Source organism: Palaemon carinicauda, chromosome 3, assembly GCF_036898095.1.
Source record: "Palaemon carinicauda isolate YSFRI2023 chromosome 3, ASM3689809v2, whole genome shotgun sequence".
NCBI classification, from domain to species: Eukaryota; Metazoa; Arthropoda; class Malacostraca; order Decapoda; family Palaemonidae; genus Palaemon; species Palaemon carinicauda.
In genome coordinates, this window is record NC_090727.1 from 197,723,170 (window position 1) to 197,739,161 (window position 15,992).

Genomic DNA, 15,992 nt, shown 5'->3' on the forward strand with positions numbered 1-15,992 from the left:
TCCAGACTGCTGCATGCGTCCAGATTGCCGTGAGCTAACAGTGTATCGCATGAGTCTCGCATGAGCGATAGTCGCTCGTTCCACAGATCGTGAAGGAGAGACAATTGTTTGTCTATAGTGACGTGGGGACAAAACCTGACTGCATGCGTCCAGCATATGTCCAGACTGCCGCATGCGTCAACTTTGCCATGAGTTTCTGGCATGCGTCCACTTTGCCGTGACTGTTCAGAATGCCGTGAGCTGTGCGTCAACCTTGTCGCTTGCCGCAACGCGAGCTGATCGCTGCGAGGGAGCGTTGCTGAGTATCGAAGAAATACGCTGTCCGATAATATCGGAAGACCATTTTCTTGGTCTATTGCTGTCCTTAGAATCTTTTAGACGCAATTTTTTTCTGCCCGAGAATCATAAGCGTCCAACAGAGATGAAATCGACCTCTTTAATTCAGACAAATCAGATACATGATGAGCGCCATGTGCGCTAACTGAACGATGTACTGATCGCTGCGAGGTATCGACAACTGTCGATACTTCCAGCGCACCTTGATCCCGGTCTGTATTGAATGTTGTGAGGGATCGTCAACAGTATTAGGGTGGACACCAGGGGGAAAATCCTTGGGACACTTCCCAAACTGGGGGAGGGGAAGAAGCGTGTACTGACGTAAACTGAGCACCTTTCACCTTCGACGCACTATGCGTCTTACGTGACTGTTTCGGTGCTGACACATCGACTTCGTCCACACTGCAGGATGGTTTATTAGGAGACATACGTCTCTTGAGTGAATTTGGCTAGGTTCTTGAACGTAGTGGTTGGCGCCAACAACGTCGCGGTTTTGCATCGTCCGACGGAGACACAGACATTTTAACCTCGCCTTTCCTGTGGCGAGGGGGAGGGATCTGGGGATCGTCAACATGATCGCTCGAGGGGACGTCCGTTCGCTAATCAAGGTCTGACATATCCTTTGGCCTTTCGACATTCCTTCTCCCATGGGTTGGGGAGCATGGAAGAGGTCCCAGGCTGGGATTATGATGGACACGAACGGACGCACCCTCCACTGCACTGACATTGAACACAAGCACTTTTAATTATTTCACATTAGATCTTAATAGACCTTTCCGTTGCGAGAGATTATACTCTTTCGTCAAGGGCTAGAAAGAAAATACAATAGAATATATGATTAATATTAGTATTCTCAAAATCGAAATATAAAATAACGATACAAGTAATTGTGAAAACAAAAAACCATTGTCAAGAGTATTACGTAACGTAGATTGACTGCATTGCGTCGTTATATGTGCCATTGAACACTAGCACTTTAAACTATTTCACATTAGATCATAATAGACCTGCCCGTTGTGAGAGATTATCCTCTTTAGCCAAGGGCCAGAATGAAAATACAATAGGATATATGAATATTATTATTCTCAAAAGCGAAATATTAAATAACTATACAAGTATTGTGAAGCAAAAACGATCGTTTAATATCTGACATCTCCCTTAGTAATACTACGAGCGTAAAATGACTGTACGCTCGAGAAAAACTCTAAATCGAAAATTAACTAAGGAAAATATACTAATAGGACAAATATATACTTGAAAATATATTTCCCTACATTATAAACATACTTATGCTTAGTAAGCTAATATTTTAAAATTTTCTTGCAAGAAAAGAAAATAATTCACATAATGCAAGTCATACTAAGAAGATACGTCACAGGATTGTGACGTCATCACTATGGCGGACTGAATTCCTTCAAGGTAATCACATTCCGCTCTGCTAAGAGTTACGTTACAAAATAGTAACATCACAATGTTTAATGTAGAAAATGTCTTCCTTCCATTATAACTTTAAGAGTTGTTTGTTAATAAAGTAGGGGGAAAAAATGTTTGATAGCTCGATGTACGAACAAGGAACGAAAACATATACATACATGCTCCCTGCTAATTACAGTGCGGGAAGTAAGAGCAGCTCGAAAGCTGGTCTAGCCCAAAACCCAAAGTTTAACAACAGTAGAGCCATTACTGGGTCTGGACATCTTTGCTTGAAAATCAAGCTCAATCAAACTGTCCAAATTGGACCAGCAAAAAACTATCCTATAAAATATCTTTGATAGTTGAAAGGCAGCGAAAGCTTTTAACAAAAATCAGACAAAAGGTACTTCACCAAATTGTAGAATAAAGTAATATATCCACGAAATGAATTCCTGAGGTGTTGACTCGATCAACGACAGAGAATTTCTGAAGAATGTTGGGAATGGTTCTGATAACCTACGAGTGATGGCGCTCATGTATGACCACCTACTGTCATGGCGGCGATCGCCACGAATTTGAATTTTCTGTCGTGCCGCGTCGAAACGCGAGATTTAAGCTATATACTGTATATGTAACTACCAGGGAAGTTACATATTTAAAAATGAAGAATTGTACCCCTTTACAAGAGGAACATAAAGCAGTTCTCCTGAAAACGACAAAACTTGCTCTAATACATTCAATTGTTTATTTACATTACTCTAGAATTTATTAACTTTTTAAAAGCATGACATAAAAGGCATTTCCATAAAAGGTTGGATCTAAATTTAACATAGGCTTCTATTACATACAAACTAGACATGAGACAAGGCCAAACATTAAGGTGGTAACGGCACCCGACAGGTAATTGAGCAAACTGAGCTAGAGGCAACCCCTGACTGTCCAACAAGTTATAAAAAATAACTGATAACTAGGAACAGCTTTTACCAGTAACTGAGCTACGGATGCCACTCCTTCCTTTACATGGCTCATTTTTTAATCTTTGACAAATATATCAAGGTTTCACATGAGATATTGCAAACTTAATCATATGTTTTAACCACCAAAACTTACTATCATAGAATGAAAAATACTGGATATCTACATTACACAACATCCATTTTGTCTAGGTCTTACCTCTTTCTAGAGGGGCTTTGTCTTTATTACCACCAACAAGTGATAAGGAAGAAAGGCCGTGAGCATCTGCCAATGGCTTAACTAACTGAGCAGTCTGCTGGGCTAGTTCTCTTGTGGGAGATATTACAAGAGCTCCAACACCTGTAATGTTATATGTACATAATCAAATTTCAATGCAGTGCAACATTACAAATATAAATTCTTAATCCTGAGCAAGACCTATGGCACAGTAAATATACATATAGCATATTTTCGTTATAAAATTCAATAGTGTATTCCATTACTACCCAACATCCAAATGAACATGTGCTTAAGAAACCAGATTCCAGCAAGAAGAATAGGAAAAAAGTATACAGTATACTGTATTTTAATTAAGAAGCCATGATTGGATGTCATTACTGTGATAGTACTAGCGCATGATTACACACTTCTCTTAGTTTGCCATTAAATTGTGAGGAGATGAGAAGGTATCTATGAATACTGGGTAAACAATCTACTGAAATAATGTATTTTATTAAGATGTCATTCATTTCTATAAATCTTACTCAATACTTATATGACTATTACCAATCCAGTAGGATGGAGAGGCAGTAGTAGATGCAGTCAAAAAGGACAAATTTAGATGTAATTTGTATTTTTCTTACCCATACAAACCTGTAGCTCTTTATTAGGGAATATACTTTGAGCATGGCTGAAACTAGCTATAAGACTTTTAGTGAGGTGTAACTACCCCATTGCTAGTTAGCAAGGGGTAGAGGGAGTAGCCGGCTATCCCGCTCACATACACACACACACAGACATGTGTTCTATTGTCACTTTTGCTTGCAGGCAGGACTTAGGGGGATAGGTGATAGCGGGAAAATGTGTATAAAGAGCTACAGGTTTGTATAGTTAGGAAAAATACAAATTACTTCAAAATTTGTCATTTCTACTGACACCAGAATACAAACCTTACGGTCTTTATTAGGGAAGACAGGCCTTTTAAATGGGTGGAAGTCAGAACCAAGTAGCTGGTTTTTAACCTGGGGTTCTCCCATATGTGCTCTACACATGACGGAGAATCCCTGACACCTCACTAAACTCCATGCAAAGCAAGGTTAGCGGCCTGAGCAATCTGTGTGATACAGTCACACCTCGTTTATTGCGGGATCTTGCTTCGCGGTTTCAGTTTTACGCTACCAAGAACAACGCAATACTGTACCCATCAAATAAAAATTTTCATATTCACGATGACATTCTAGCTACGCGATTATTTCAAATAGCCTGCACTCCTTTGAACTGGGTATGCTTTGCGCCACTCCCTTCTCTCCGCCCAGCTCCCGCATCTGACTGCCTCACTCTTCTCCCAACCACCTCGAGTGTACCATGTCTTGCCGCAGCATCCTAACCCACATACTGTATTCTGTTGGACTTTCATTTGCCTTTGTTAACCCTTTTCTTGAAGATCATGACCCCCAAGCGTGCTTCTGCTACTTCTGCTGATTGATTGATTGATTTTAAAATTTTCTGGCATCCTGACATCTAAGGTCATTGATGCCGATATCATTTATCATATATAAAAAATAAAAGAGTATTCAATTAAAACCAAAAAAGTTAAGATGTCATTATAGAAATTAAATAGTTTTCAGAAGACCTGCTTCTGGAATAAACCTAAAAATGCCACTCGCATAGTAGGACACATGTCCATGAATCTTGGCAAGGATGAACTTGCCATCCTCACTTCGAGCCTCAAACAGATATTTATTTCTCAAGTTATTATAACTGGGGCATGCGGTCAACAAATGCCTCACTGTTAAAGGTACCAAACAGTCGTTGCAATACGGTTGTTGTTGGACCTTTAGCAGAAAGTGTGTCAACCGAATGTGGCCAATGCAGAGACGGCAAAGCGTAGTCTCCCACTTTCGGGGCATGACGTTATATTTCTTTCATCTTATTTTGAACCAAACTATCCCAATGCTGTTACCAATTATCATAAACCAACTTCTTAATGCTAGGTAAAAAATCCTTATTGGGAATGGGATACCTTCTTGGTAGCAACTCGGATGCAGCATTCTTATCCAGTGAGTCGGCCTTCTCATTTCCAGACATACCTGTGTGTTGGAACCCAACAAAATTGAACTGTTATACCTTTCATACCAATAATTAAAAGCCACTCTGAAATCTTCAAAACTAAAACGTTCTTAGAACTAAAAACTTCTAAAGCTTGTAAGGCACTAAAAATGGTAAAATCGCCCTCGTCTTGTAACACTATTTTCTCGATAGCAGGCAATATGCCGTAGAGTTCAGCCGTAAATATGGAAGCTGTTAGAGGAAGTGCACCTCGACAATTAAAAGCATTACTAAATACTCCAAATCCAATGCCAGCATCGGATTTGGAGGCATCAGTATATATAAAAGTCAATCCCTTATGTTTTGCAACATGTTCCATAAAAAGAGACCTGGCTTCTATGTCAGTCATATTCCTTTTAACTCCAAACCAACATTTACAGAAAGATACCTCTGGTAATTTCCATGGAGGCATTGATGATACCTTAAATGTAAGCATCTTACTTCTAACTGCATCAAGACTGTCTATCAGTTGTTTCACCCGAAAACCATAAGGTTGAGGGGATTTTGGGTGCATCTCAAAGTATATTATCCCCTCAAAGTATATTAAGTACTTTACAAAGTTTGCAGTCTGACAGGGTAAAGAATTAGGAAGCCTAAAGGTCTAAAGGTAATTCTCCAGCATCAACAAGGAGGCTTGGAATAGGTGAAGTTACAAATGCTCCTGTTGCTAGTGTGATACCAGTATGGTGTATAGAATCTGAAATCTTTAGTCAACTTGGGGTGGCTGAGGACTATATCTCACACTCATAACTAATATTTGAAAAAATTAAGGCCTTGCATAACCTCAAAATAGTTTTATGGTCTGCCCCCCATGATGTATGGGACAAAACTTTTAAAAGCTTCAAGGCATCAAGACATTTTGCTTTTAATGATTTTAAGTGAGGAACTCATGTCAATCTACAATCAAATAACAAGCCTAAAAATCTTACTTCACTTGCACATGGAATCCGTTGGCCTTTGATGTACATATCAGGGTCTGGATGTACTCCCCGAATATGATAGAAGTGGATAACAACAGTTTTACTTGTCGAAAACTTAAATCCACTCATATCAGCCCATTGAATTATTTTGTCAATTGCGAGTTGTAATTTTCTCTCAACCATTGCCATTCTAGCTCCAACTAAAGATATAGAGAGATCATCATCAAATTGTGTTGAGAAAATATCTTTAGGAATTATAGGATACTGTATTCCATTAATAGCAAGTGTGAATAGTGTTACACTTAGCACACTACCCTAGGGAACTCCTCCTCCTTGACATTTTATCTCCGATAGAGTATCCCCTACTCTCACTTGAAAAAACCTATGTGAAATGAATTATCCCAAATTATGAATGATTCTAAGTATACTGTACCATATCTCCATGCAGTATCAAGGTTAATAAAAGACCGTTACATGGTGCTGTTTGGAAGCAAAGGCTTCACAAATAAATGACTCAAGTCGTATCAACACATCAGTAGTTGTGTGCATTTTCCTAAAACCATACTGGATGGGTGATAAAATACACTTCTTTTTCAGGTACCACATCAGTCTTGCATTGACCATCTCCTCCATGATCTTACATAAGCAAGATGTCAATGCAATTGGTTGATAGTTTGCTGCTAAAAACTTATCCTTACTGGGTTTAAAAAGAGGCTAAAATAATGGCTAGTTCCCAAACACTTTGATAACTATGATCATGCCATATTCTGGTAACAATGCTTAAAATAAATGACTTTGTATTAACAGGTACATGTTTAATCACTGCATATGGAATCCCATCAGGTCCGAGGCTGTATCATTACATGTAGCAAGTACAGAATCAAATTCTCTTTCAGTAAGAAGATAATTGTATGACTCTTCCCTTCCGGCTACAAAATTTAAAATTTTCTTTTCTTCAATGCTCCTATATTGGTGACCAGGGGTTGCTTCACACTTGCACGATACATTTGAGTAATGATCAGCCACGGCATTGTTAACCTCAGTTGATCCAGTCACATACTGATCATTAACTTTCAACACAGGTGGTGGGTTGGGGGTGAATTTGAAAGCTATCTTTTTTACTTTTCTCTACACAGACGACAGTGGTGTTCTACTGTTAATGGAGGAAACAAAAGACACCCAAGACTGGCGCCCAGCTTCTTTCATTGCACGACGGAACTGTGCTCTACATTTCTTAAATATTATCAAGTTCTCCTCTGTATGATGCCTACACAAGTGAGACAAAGATTTTCTTATGGCTCTGTGCAAGGAAGTTAGTTCTGAGGACCACCAGGGGACTGGTCATTGTTTGAATAACCCTGTGGGTTTTTGGAATGAAATTAACTCCTGGTGTATATAAAGCTCCAATCAGTAAGTCTATGGCATCATCTACACTTTCAAATTGTTCTGCCCTCCCTTCAATTTCACTTAGTTCCCAAAATTTATTCCAGTCCACCTTGTCAAGGTTCCATCGTGGCGATCTCTGCAAGGGTGGACCATTGTTTGTATTTATAATAATTGGAGCAGGATCACTTGTATACCAATCATCTAACGTTCTCCAGTCAAAATCGAGAAGGCAGTTAGCACTTACAACTGAAAGGTCAATGCATGATAGGGTACCTGTTTGAAAATGAAAGTGTGTGGGCTCTCCTGTATTAGGGAGTCCCACATCTTTATTTTCAACAATTGAAGAAATAATATTGCCCCTTGTGTTTGCTAAAACATCGCTCCATGAAGGATGTCTACCATTCATATCTCCCAGTAAGAGAAAAGGTTGAGGGAGTTGTTGAATCACCACTAATAAGTCATCATATGAGATGTTGTCATTTGGGGGCAAGTAAAGTGAACAAATCGTGTATTTTCTTCCTATATCAATCTGTACAATCTTTGGCTACAGAGGTGTAAGAATAGACAAAGATATAATTGGGGAACATCTCGATGAATGTATATAAGACTTCCGCCATAGCTCCCTACTCATTGATCATATGGTGTCCTGTAGCTGATATATTCACAAGGACAAGGAGTATTATCATCAAGTTTGCTCTCCTGTAGACATAATCATGGGGGAGTGCTCATGAATGAGGAGCCTAAGTTCTTCATATTTAGCCCTCAGACCTTGACAGTTCCACTGATTGATTGATTGATTGATTTAAAGTTTTCAGGCATCCTGACATCTATAGTTCCACTGTAAAATTGATGAGAAAATAAGTTTACTTTAAGGAAGATTCCTTAAAAGTCTTCCTATCAGAATTATTTTAATTGATAGATTCCTTAGAAGTCTTCCTATCAGTTGTTTTAATTGATAGGAGTCTCTGAGACTCTTTTTGGAAAAATGTTATTTTGATTATAAAATAAATTTTTGAATATACTTACCCGGTGATTATATAGCTGCAACTCTGTTGCTCGACAGACAACTCTACGGAAAAACTCGCCAGCAATCGCTACACAGGTTGCGGGTGTGCCCAACAGCGCCATCTGTCGACCAGATACCCAGTTCTCAATGTAAACAAAGACTCAATTTTCTCCTCGTCCCACTGCGTCTCTATTGGGGAGGAAGGGAGGGTCATTTAATTTATAATCACCGGGTAAGTATATTCAAAAATTTATTTTATAATCAAAATAACATTTTTCAATATTTAACTTAGCTGGTGATTATATAGCTGATTCACACCCAGGATGGCGGGTAGAGACCAGTAATATATGTTTACACTTTTATGAGCTAAGAGTTTTTTATTTCATTTTAGAAGTTATCAAAATAACAAAAACAAAATAAATAGGTACCTGGTAAGGAAGTCGACTTGAACAATTACTCTGCCTTTTAAGTACGTCTTCCTTACGGAGCCTCGCGATCCTCTTAGGATGCTGATCGACCCCTAGGATCTGAAGTATCAAGGGTTGCAACCCATACAACAGGACCTCATCAAACCCCTAATCTAGGCGCTCTCAAGAAATGACTTTGACCACCCGCCAAATCAACCAGGATGCGAAAGGCTTCTTAGCCTTCCGGACAACCCAAAAAAAACAACAATAAAAACATTTCAAGAGAAAGATTAAAAGGGTATGGAATTAGGGAATTGTAGTGGTTGAGCCCTCACTCACTACTGCACTCGCTGCTACGAATGGTCCCAGTGTGTAGCAGTCCTCGTAAAGAGACTGGACATCCTTTAGATAAAAAGACGCAAACACTGACTTGCTTCTCCAATAGGTTGCGTCCATTATACTTCGCAGAGATCTATTTTGCTTAAAGGCCACGGAAGTTGCGACAGCTCTAACTTCGTGTGTCCTCACCTTAAGCAATGCTTGGTCTTCCTCACTCAGATGTGAATGAGCTTCTCGTATTAACAGTCTGATAAAGTAGGATAAAGCATTCTTTGACATAGGCAAAGATGGTTTCTTCACTGAACACCATAAAGCTTCAGATTGGCCTCGTAAAGGTTTAGTTCGCTTTAAATAGAACTTAAGAGCTCTCACAGGGCATAAGACTCTTTCTAGTTCATTGCCTACCATATTCGATAAGCTGGGAATATCGAACGATTTCGGCCAAGGTCGAGAAGGCAGCTCATTTTTGGCTAGAAAACCAAGTTGTAGCGAACATGTAGCTTTTTCTGACGAAAATCCGATGTTCTTGCTGAAGGCATGAATCTCACTGACTCTTTTAGCTGTGGCTAAGCATACCAGGAAAAGTGTCTTTAAAGTGAGATCTTTCAGGGAGGCTGATTGTAGCGGCTCAAACCTGTCTGACATGAGGAATCTTAGTACCACGTCTAAATTCCAACCAGGTGTAACCAAACGACGCTCCTTCGTGGTCTCAAAAGACTTAAGGAGGTCCTGAAGATCTTTATTGTTGGAAAGATCTAAGCCTCTATGCCGGAAGACCGATGCCAACATGCTTCTGTAGCCCTTGATAGTGGGAGCTGAAAGGGATCGTCCTTTTCTCAGGTATAAGAGAAAGTCAGCTATTTGAGCTACAGAGGTACTGGTCGAGGATACAGAGACTGACTTGCACCAGTTTCGGAAGACTTCCCATTTCGATTGGTAGACTCTAAGGGTGGATGCTCTCCTTGCTCTAGCAATCGCACTGGCTGCCTCCTTCGAAAAGCCTCTAGCTCTCGAGAGTCTTTCGATAGTCTGAAGGCAGTCAGACGAAGAGCGTGGAGGCTTTGGTGTACCTTCTTTACGTGTGGCTGACGTAGAAGGTCCACCCTTAGAGGAAGACTTCTGGGAACGTCTACTAGCCATCGAAGTACCTCGGTGAACCATTCTCTCACGGGCCAGAAGGGAGCAACTAGCGTCAACCTTGTCCCTTCGTGAGAGGCGAACTTCTGCAGTACCTTGTTGACAATCTTGAACGGTGGGAATGCGTATAGATCTAGATGTGACCAATCTAGGAGAAAGGCATCTATATGTATTGCTGCTGGGTCTGGGACTGGTGAGCAATATATTGGGAGCCTCTTGGTCATCGAGGTTGCAAAGAGATCTATGGTTGGTTGGCCCCAAGTGGCCCAAATTCTCTTGCATACATCCTTGTGGAGGGTCCATTCTGTTGGAATTACTTGCCCTTTCCGACTGAGACAATCTGCCATGACATTCAAGTTGCCTTGGATGAACCTCGTTACTAGTGTTATGTCTTGACCTTTTGACCAGATGAGCAGGTCCCTTGCGATCTCGTACAACGTCAGTGAGTGGGTCCCTCCTTGCTTGGAGATGTACGCCAAGGCAGTGGTGTTGTCCGAGTTCACTTCCACCACTTTGCCTCGAAGGAGAGACCTGAAGCTTTTCAAGGCCAGATGTACTGCCAGCAGCTCCTTGCAGTTGATATGCATGATCCTTTGACTCGAGTTCCACAGTCCTGAACATTCCCGACCGTCTAATGTCGCGCCCCAGCCTACGTCCGATGCGTCCGAGAAGAGAACGTGGTTGGGAGTCGGAACAGCCAGGGGAAGACCCTCTCTGAGGTTGATACTGTCCTTCCACCAAGTCAGACAAGACTTCATCTTTTCGGAAATGGGGATCGAGACCGCTTCTAGCGTCTTGTCCTTTTTCCAGTGAAAAGCTAGATGGTATTGAAGAGGACGGAGGTGTAGTCTTCCTAAGGACACAAAAAGTTCCAGGGATGATAGCGTCCCTACCAGACTCATCCACTGCCTGACTGAGCAGTGTTCCTTCTTCAGCATGTTCTGGATGCATAACTGGGCTTGACTTATTCTGGGGGCCGACGGAAAAGCCCGAAAAGCTAGACTGTGAATCTCCATCCCTAAATACACAATAGTTTGGGATGGGACCAGTTGCGACTTTTCCATATTGACAAGGAGACCCAATTCCTTGGTCAGATCTAGAGTTCACTTTAGATCCTTCAGACAGCGACGACTGGAAGAGGCTCTGAGAAGCCAGTCGTCCAAATAAAGGGAGGCTCGGATGTCCGATAAATGGAGGAATTTGGCAACATTCCTCATCAGCCTCGTAAACACAAGAGGAGCTGTGCTTAGGCCAAAGCACAGGGCCTGAAACTGGTAGACCACCTTTTCGAAAACGAATCTCAGAAAAGGTTGGGAGTCCGGGTGGATGGGGACGTGGAAGTAGGCGTCCCTTAGGTCTAATGAGACCATCCAGTCTTCCCTTCTGACCGCTGCTAAGACTAACTTTGTGGTCTCCATGGAGAACGTCTGCTTTGTGACAAAGACATTCAGAGCACTGACGTCTAGCACCGGCCTCCACCCTTCTGTCTTCTTTGAAACCAAGAAGAGGCGGTTGTAGAATCCCGGAGATTGAAGGTCCGAGACTTTGACCACCGCTCCCTTCTCTAGTAAAAGAGACACTTCCCGTTTCAAGGCTCGTCTCTTGTCTTCCTCTCTGTACCTGGGAGAGAGATCGATGGGAGACGTTGCTAGAGGGAGTTTCCGTACAAAAGGGATCTTGTACCCCTCTCTGAGCAACTTCACAGATTGTGCATCTGCGCCTCTCTTCTCCCAGGTCTGCCAGAAGTTCTTGAGTCTGGCTCCCACTGCTGTCTGAAGATGCGGGCAGTCAGACTCTGCCCTTATAGGACTTGGATCCTTTCTTCTTCCCTCGTTTCCCTTCGGCACGAGCACCTCCTCAGCTGGAGGCTCTGCCACGAAAGGGCGGAATAAAACGAGACGCTGGAGTGTCCATCCTTGGTCTAGCTGACAAGGTAGGCAAAGGGGGAGCTTTGCGAGCTGAGGACGCAACAAGATCGTGAGTGTCCTTCTGCACTAACGAAGCGGCTATTTCCTTAATCAGGACTTCTGGAAAAAGGCACTTGGAAAGAGGAGCAAAGAGAAGCTCAGATCTCTGGCACGGTGTAACTCCAGCAGAAAGGAATGAGCAGAGATTTTCTCGCTTTTTTAGGACTCCGGACACAAATGATGCAGCAAGCTCATTAGACCCATCACGTACGGCCTTGTCCATGCAGGACATAATGAGCAAGGAAGTCTCTTTATCTGTCGAAGAGATCTTCCTGCTTAGGGCTCCTAGACACCAGTCTAAGAAGTTAAAAACTTCGAAGGCCCTAAAGATTCCTTTCAAAAGGTGGTCCAGGTCCGAAGATGACCAACATATCTTTGAGCGTCTCATGGCAAGGCGGCGGGGAGAGTCTACAAGACTTGAGAAGTCGCCCTGGGCAGAGGCAGGAACTCCCAAGCCGTGAACTTCTCCCGTGGCATACCAGACGCTCGATCTAGAAGAGAGTCTAGCAGGGGGAAAAGCAAAGGCTGTCTTCCCTAAACTCTTCTTGGACTGCAACCATTCTCCTATCACCCGCAAAGCTCTCTTGGACGAGCGTGCGAGGACGAGTCTAGTAAAGGCAGGAGTGGTAGACGGCATGCCTAAAACAAACTCTGAAGGCGGAGAACGAGGAGCCACAGAAACAAACTGGTCAGGAAACAGCTCTTTGAAAATGGCCAAAACTTTTCTAAAGTCCAAAGAGGGTTGAGTAGACTTAGGCTCGTCCAATTCTGATTGTGGTTCATCTATATGTGCAGCAACATCATCATCAGAAAGTTCCTCATCCGACAACTGATGAGGAAACGGCAACGGAGTGGGTAACGGCTGGTTCGCTGAGTCCGGTCGCACTGGTGCATGCGTGACTGAGCCGGACGCAACGTCATGGAACTGCTGCCCAGTCTGTGAGCTGGCAACAACCATGGTAGCGCGGGGACGCACAGCGTCTACTCCAGACTGTCTAGACTGATGTGGGTGCGCAGTGGAAACCACACTGGGTTGCGGAGGTTGATGCACCGCGTCAAAACAAAGCAACTCTGACGGTTGTTGAACATCCAGAACGTCAACGGCAACCTCCGTGCGTCGCTTAACGTCAACATGCGGCTGGCAGATCAAACTGGAACGCATGGGTGGAGGAACTCTCTCAACTGTTGTGCGTGAGAAGGTTACCTTAGCGTCCACAGGACGCACAACCGATCGCGTGGAGGGTTGTAGGCTAGGTACTGCACTAGCTGGTACGGCAGCAACCTTCTCCGCACGAAAGTCCTGCATCAGAGACGTAAGTTTAGACTGCATGTCTTGCAGTAGAGACCACTTAGGGTCTACGGGAGCAGGTGCGGCGACAGACGGTGTTACTGTCTGAAGCGGTACCGCTTTGCCTCTCTTAGGCGGTGAGCAGTCATCGGATGACGGCAACGAGTCCGAACTGACCCAGTGGCTACAACCGGGCCGTTGGACTTGTGCTGAAGGGACCGATTTACGTTTTAACGGTTGCAAGACCTTGGTCCAAAGTTTCTTGCGAGAAACACCTTCAGAAGACGAGGTATAAATGGGCTCTCTCGTCTTAGTTAGGTAGGAGCGATCTTGGGTAGATACGCCCGATACCACGGAGGGAACGTCTGTTCGCTGATTAAAGCCTCTCGAACCCATGCGTCGTACGACATTGCTTCTCCCCTGGACTTGGGAGCTTGCAAGAGGTCCCGGACTAGGAGGACGACAGGCACGAACAGACGAACCCTCAAGCGCAACACTGTCCACAACACTATCACTTGGCACTTTAGCACTTCCCACTGCACTTTGGCACTTAAGCTCCTTCACGTCCGCCATGAGCTGATTACGGTCACTAGCAAGGGACTCAACTCTCTCACCCAGAGCCTGGATGGCACGCATCATATCAGCCATCGATGGTTCCTGAATGCCAGGAGGGGGGTTAGGAGCAACCACTACAGGGGAAGGAATAGGTTGTGGGGCATGAGGAGAGGATATATCAATAGAACGAGAAGAACTTCTCCTAACTCTATCTCTCTCTAGCCTACGTGTGTACTTTTGAAATTCGATAAAATCGAATTCCGAAAGGCCAACGCACTCCTCACACCGATCTTCCAATTGACAGGTTTTATCCCGACAATTGGAACAAACAGTGTGAGGGTCGATAGAAGCCTTCGGAAGACGCCTAGAACAGTCCCTAGCATTGCATTTCCTAAATTTGGGGACTTGTGAAGGGTCAGCCATTTTGAATTGGTCAAGGGAAATTCCAAAAAACGATCAAAAAGTCATCAACAAAGAATCCGTTATCAAAAAGAGTTCAAGGATTTGTGTGAAGAAAAACCCTGCACAGCGAAAGCTCAAAACTAGAATATAGTACTTCACCAATTAGATGTGAAAAACTCCAGTTTAGCAACAGCGAGTAAAGTACGTCTTGCCGACACGGCGACAGAGAGAAAATTGAGTCTTTGTTTACATTGAGAACTGGGTATCTGGTCGACAGATGGCGCTGTTGGGCACACCCGCAACCTGTGTAGCGATCGCTGGCGAGTTTTTCCGTAGAGTTGTCTGTCGAGCAACAGAGTTGCAGCTATAATATCACCGGCTAAGTTCAATATTGAAAAATAGGTCTTGCTAAGCTTGGTTTAAGGTTTTTCTAAGCAACCTTCTTATTTATTTGTCAAGGGGGATGGTGCACCTCGACATTAATCATTGATATATTTAAATTTTTTGAAAGTTCATCATCTTCAGAAAAAAATATCGTACTTATTTGCTATAGGTAATTTTGTTTTTCTTGTTGGAGAGGAGAGGGATGGTGGTCTCCCTCTTTTATCGACTGAAAGATGGAAAGCTATGAGGATTATGTACCTCCATCTGACAGGTAGATCCACTAGCTCTCTGGGATAAGATTCCTCCACTAGACCTGGCAATGATGCTGCCCAAGATGAGAGCTTTGGGCTGTTCATCCGTGGTATAGCAGACCTAGTGGAAGGGGGTGGTGCCATTTTGACGAGGGGCACCAAAGCTACATTACGAGTCTTAGGTGGTGATTCAGCACTAAGATGCTTTACATTACCAGATCTAACTGGTGTTGCCATTTTTTCTGGGTGTCCTGCATCTTTAGAATTCAAGGCCTTGGTGTAACTATTAGTTTTTGTTAGAAGTCGCCTAGCATATCCCACACTGATATGATCAGCATCCGACTTCTGAAGGGCTGCTTCTTCTGTTTGATATCGAGGACATTTCCTCTTGGTTGGCTTGTGATCCTGGCTACAATTAGTGCATAATGCAATATTAGTGCATGGTCCATGCTCATGATCAGAACAATTGTCACACATCTTGACATTTTTACATACCCTAGATGGATGACCAAATTTGAAACAATTGAAGCACTGCAATGGTTTCTGTTTATACAGGCGAACTGGTATTCCCTCATTTTCAATGTATTTATGAGAGGGTCTTCAAAAGTGAAAATAATCATAGTGGTTCTGGGAATCTTTTGATCCCTCCATATTTCTTTTGGGGACATATCTTTCATCCTAGCTAAAATCATATACAGTAGGTCCCTGTTAAAAATTACTCCTCTTCCAGAGCTAAAATTCAAATGTTGTTTGATATCCACCATAAGATTTTTTTTCAATTTTTATATTATTCAACGTAAAAGATTGTTTTAGATCTGGCATGAATCAACATGGATTTCTTGCCAAATCTAGAAATGTTTCCATGCTCTATGGTACCCAATTTCCTTTGTATTATCTTACTAAATTTAAAGTAATTAAA

At 42.7% G+C, this 15,992-nt stretch overlaps 1 protein-coding gene across 12 annotated transcripts in view; it reads right to left on the reverse strand.

Moving 5' to 3' along the window:
• Nucleotides 1-15,992, reverse strand: part of LOC137638835 (uncharacterized) — a 231,181-nt gene that overhangs the window by 22,528 nt on the left and 192,661 nt on the right. For all 12 annotated transcript variants that reach the window (XM_068371231.1, XM_068371230.1, XM_068371236.1 and 9 more), the window contains one exon: nucleotides 2,923-3,063. In XM_068371231.1, the coding sequence (XP_068227332.1) occupies nucleotides 2,923-3,063 (141 nt within the window). The remainder of the gene's footprint in view (nucleotides 1-2,922; nucleotides 3,064-15,992) is intronic.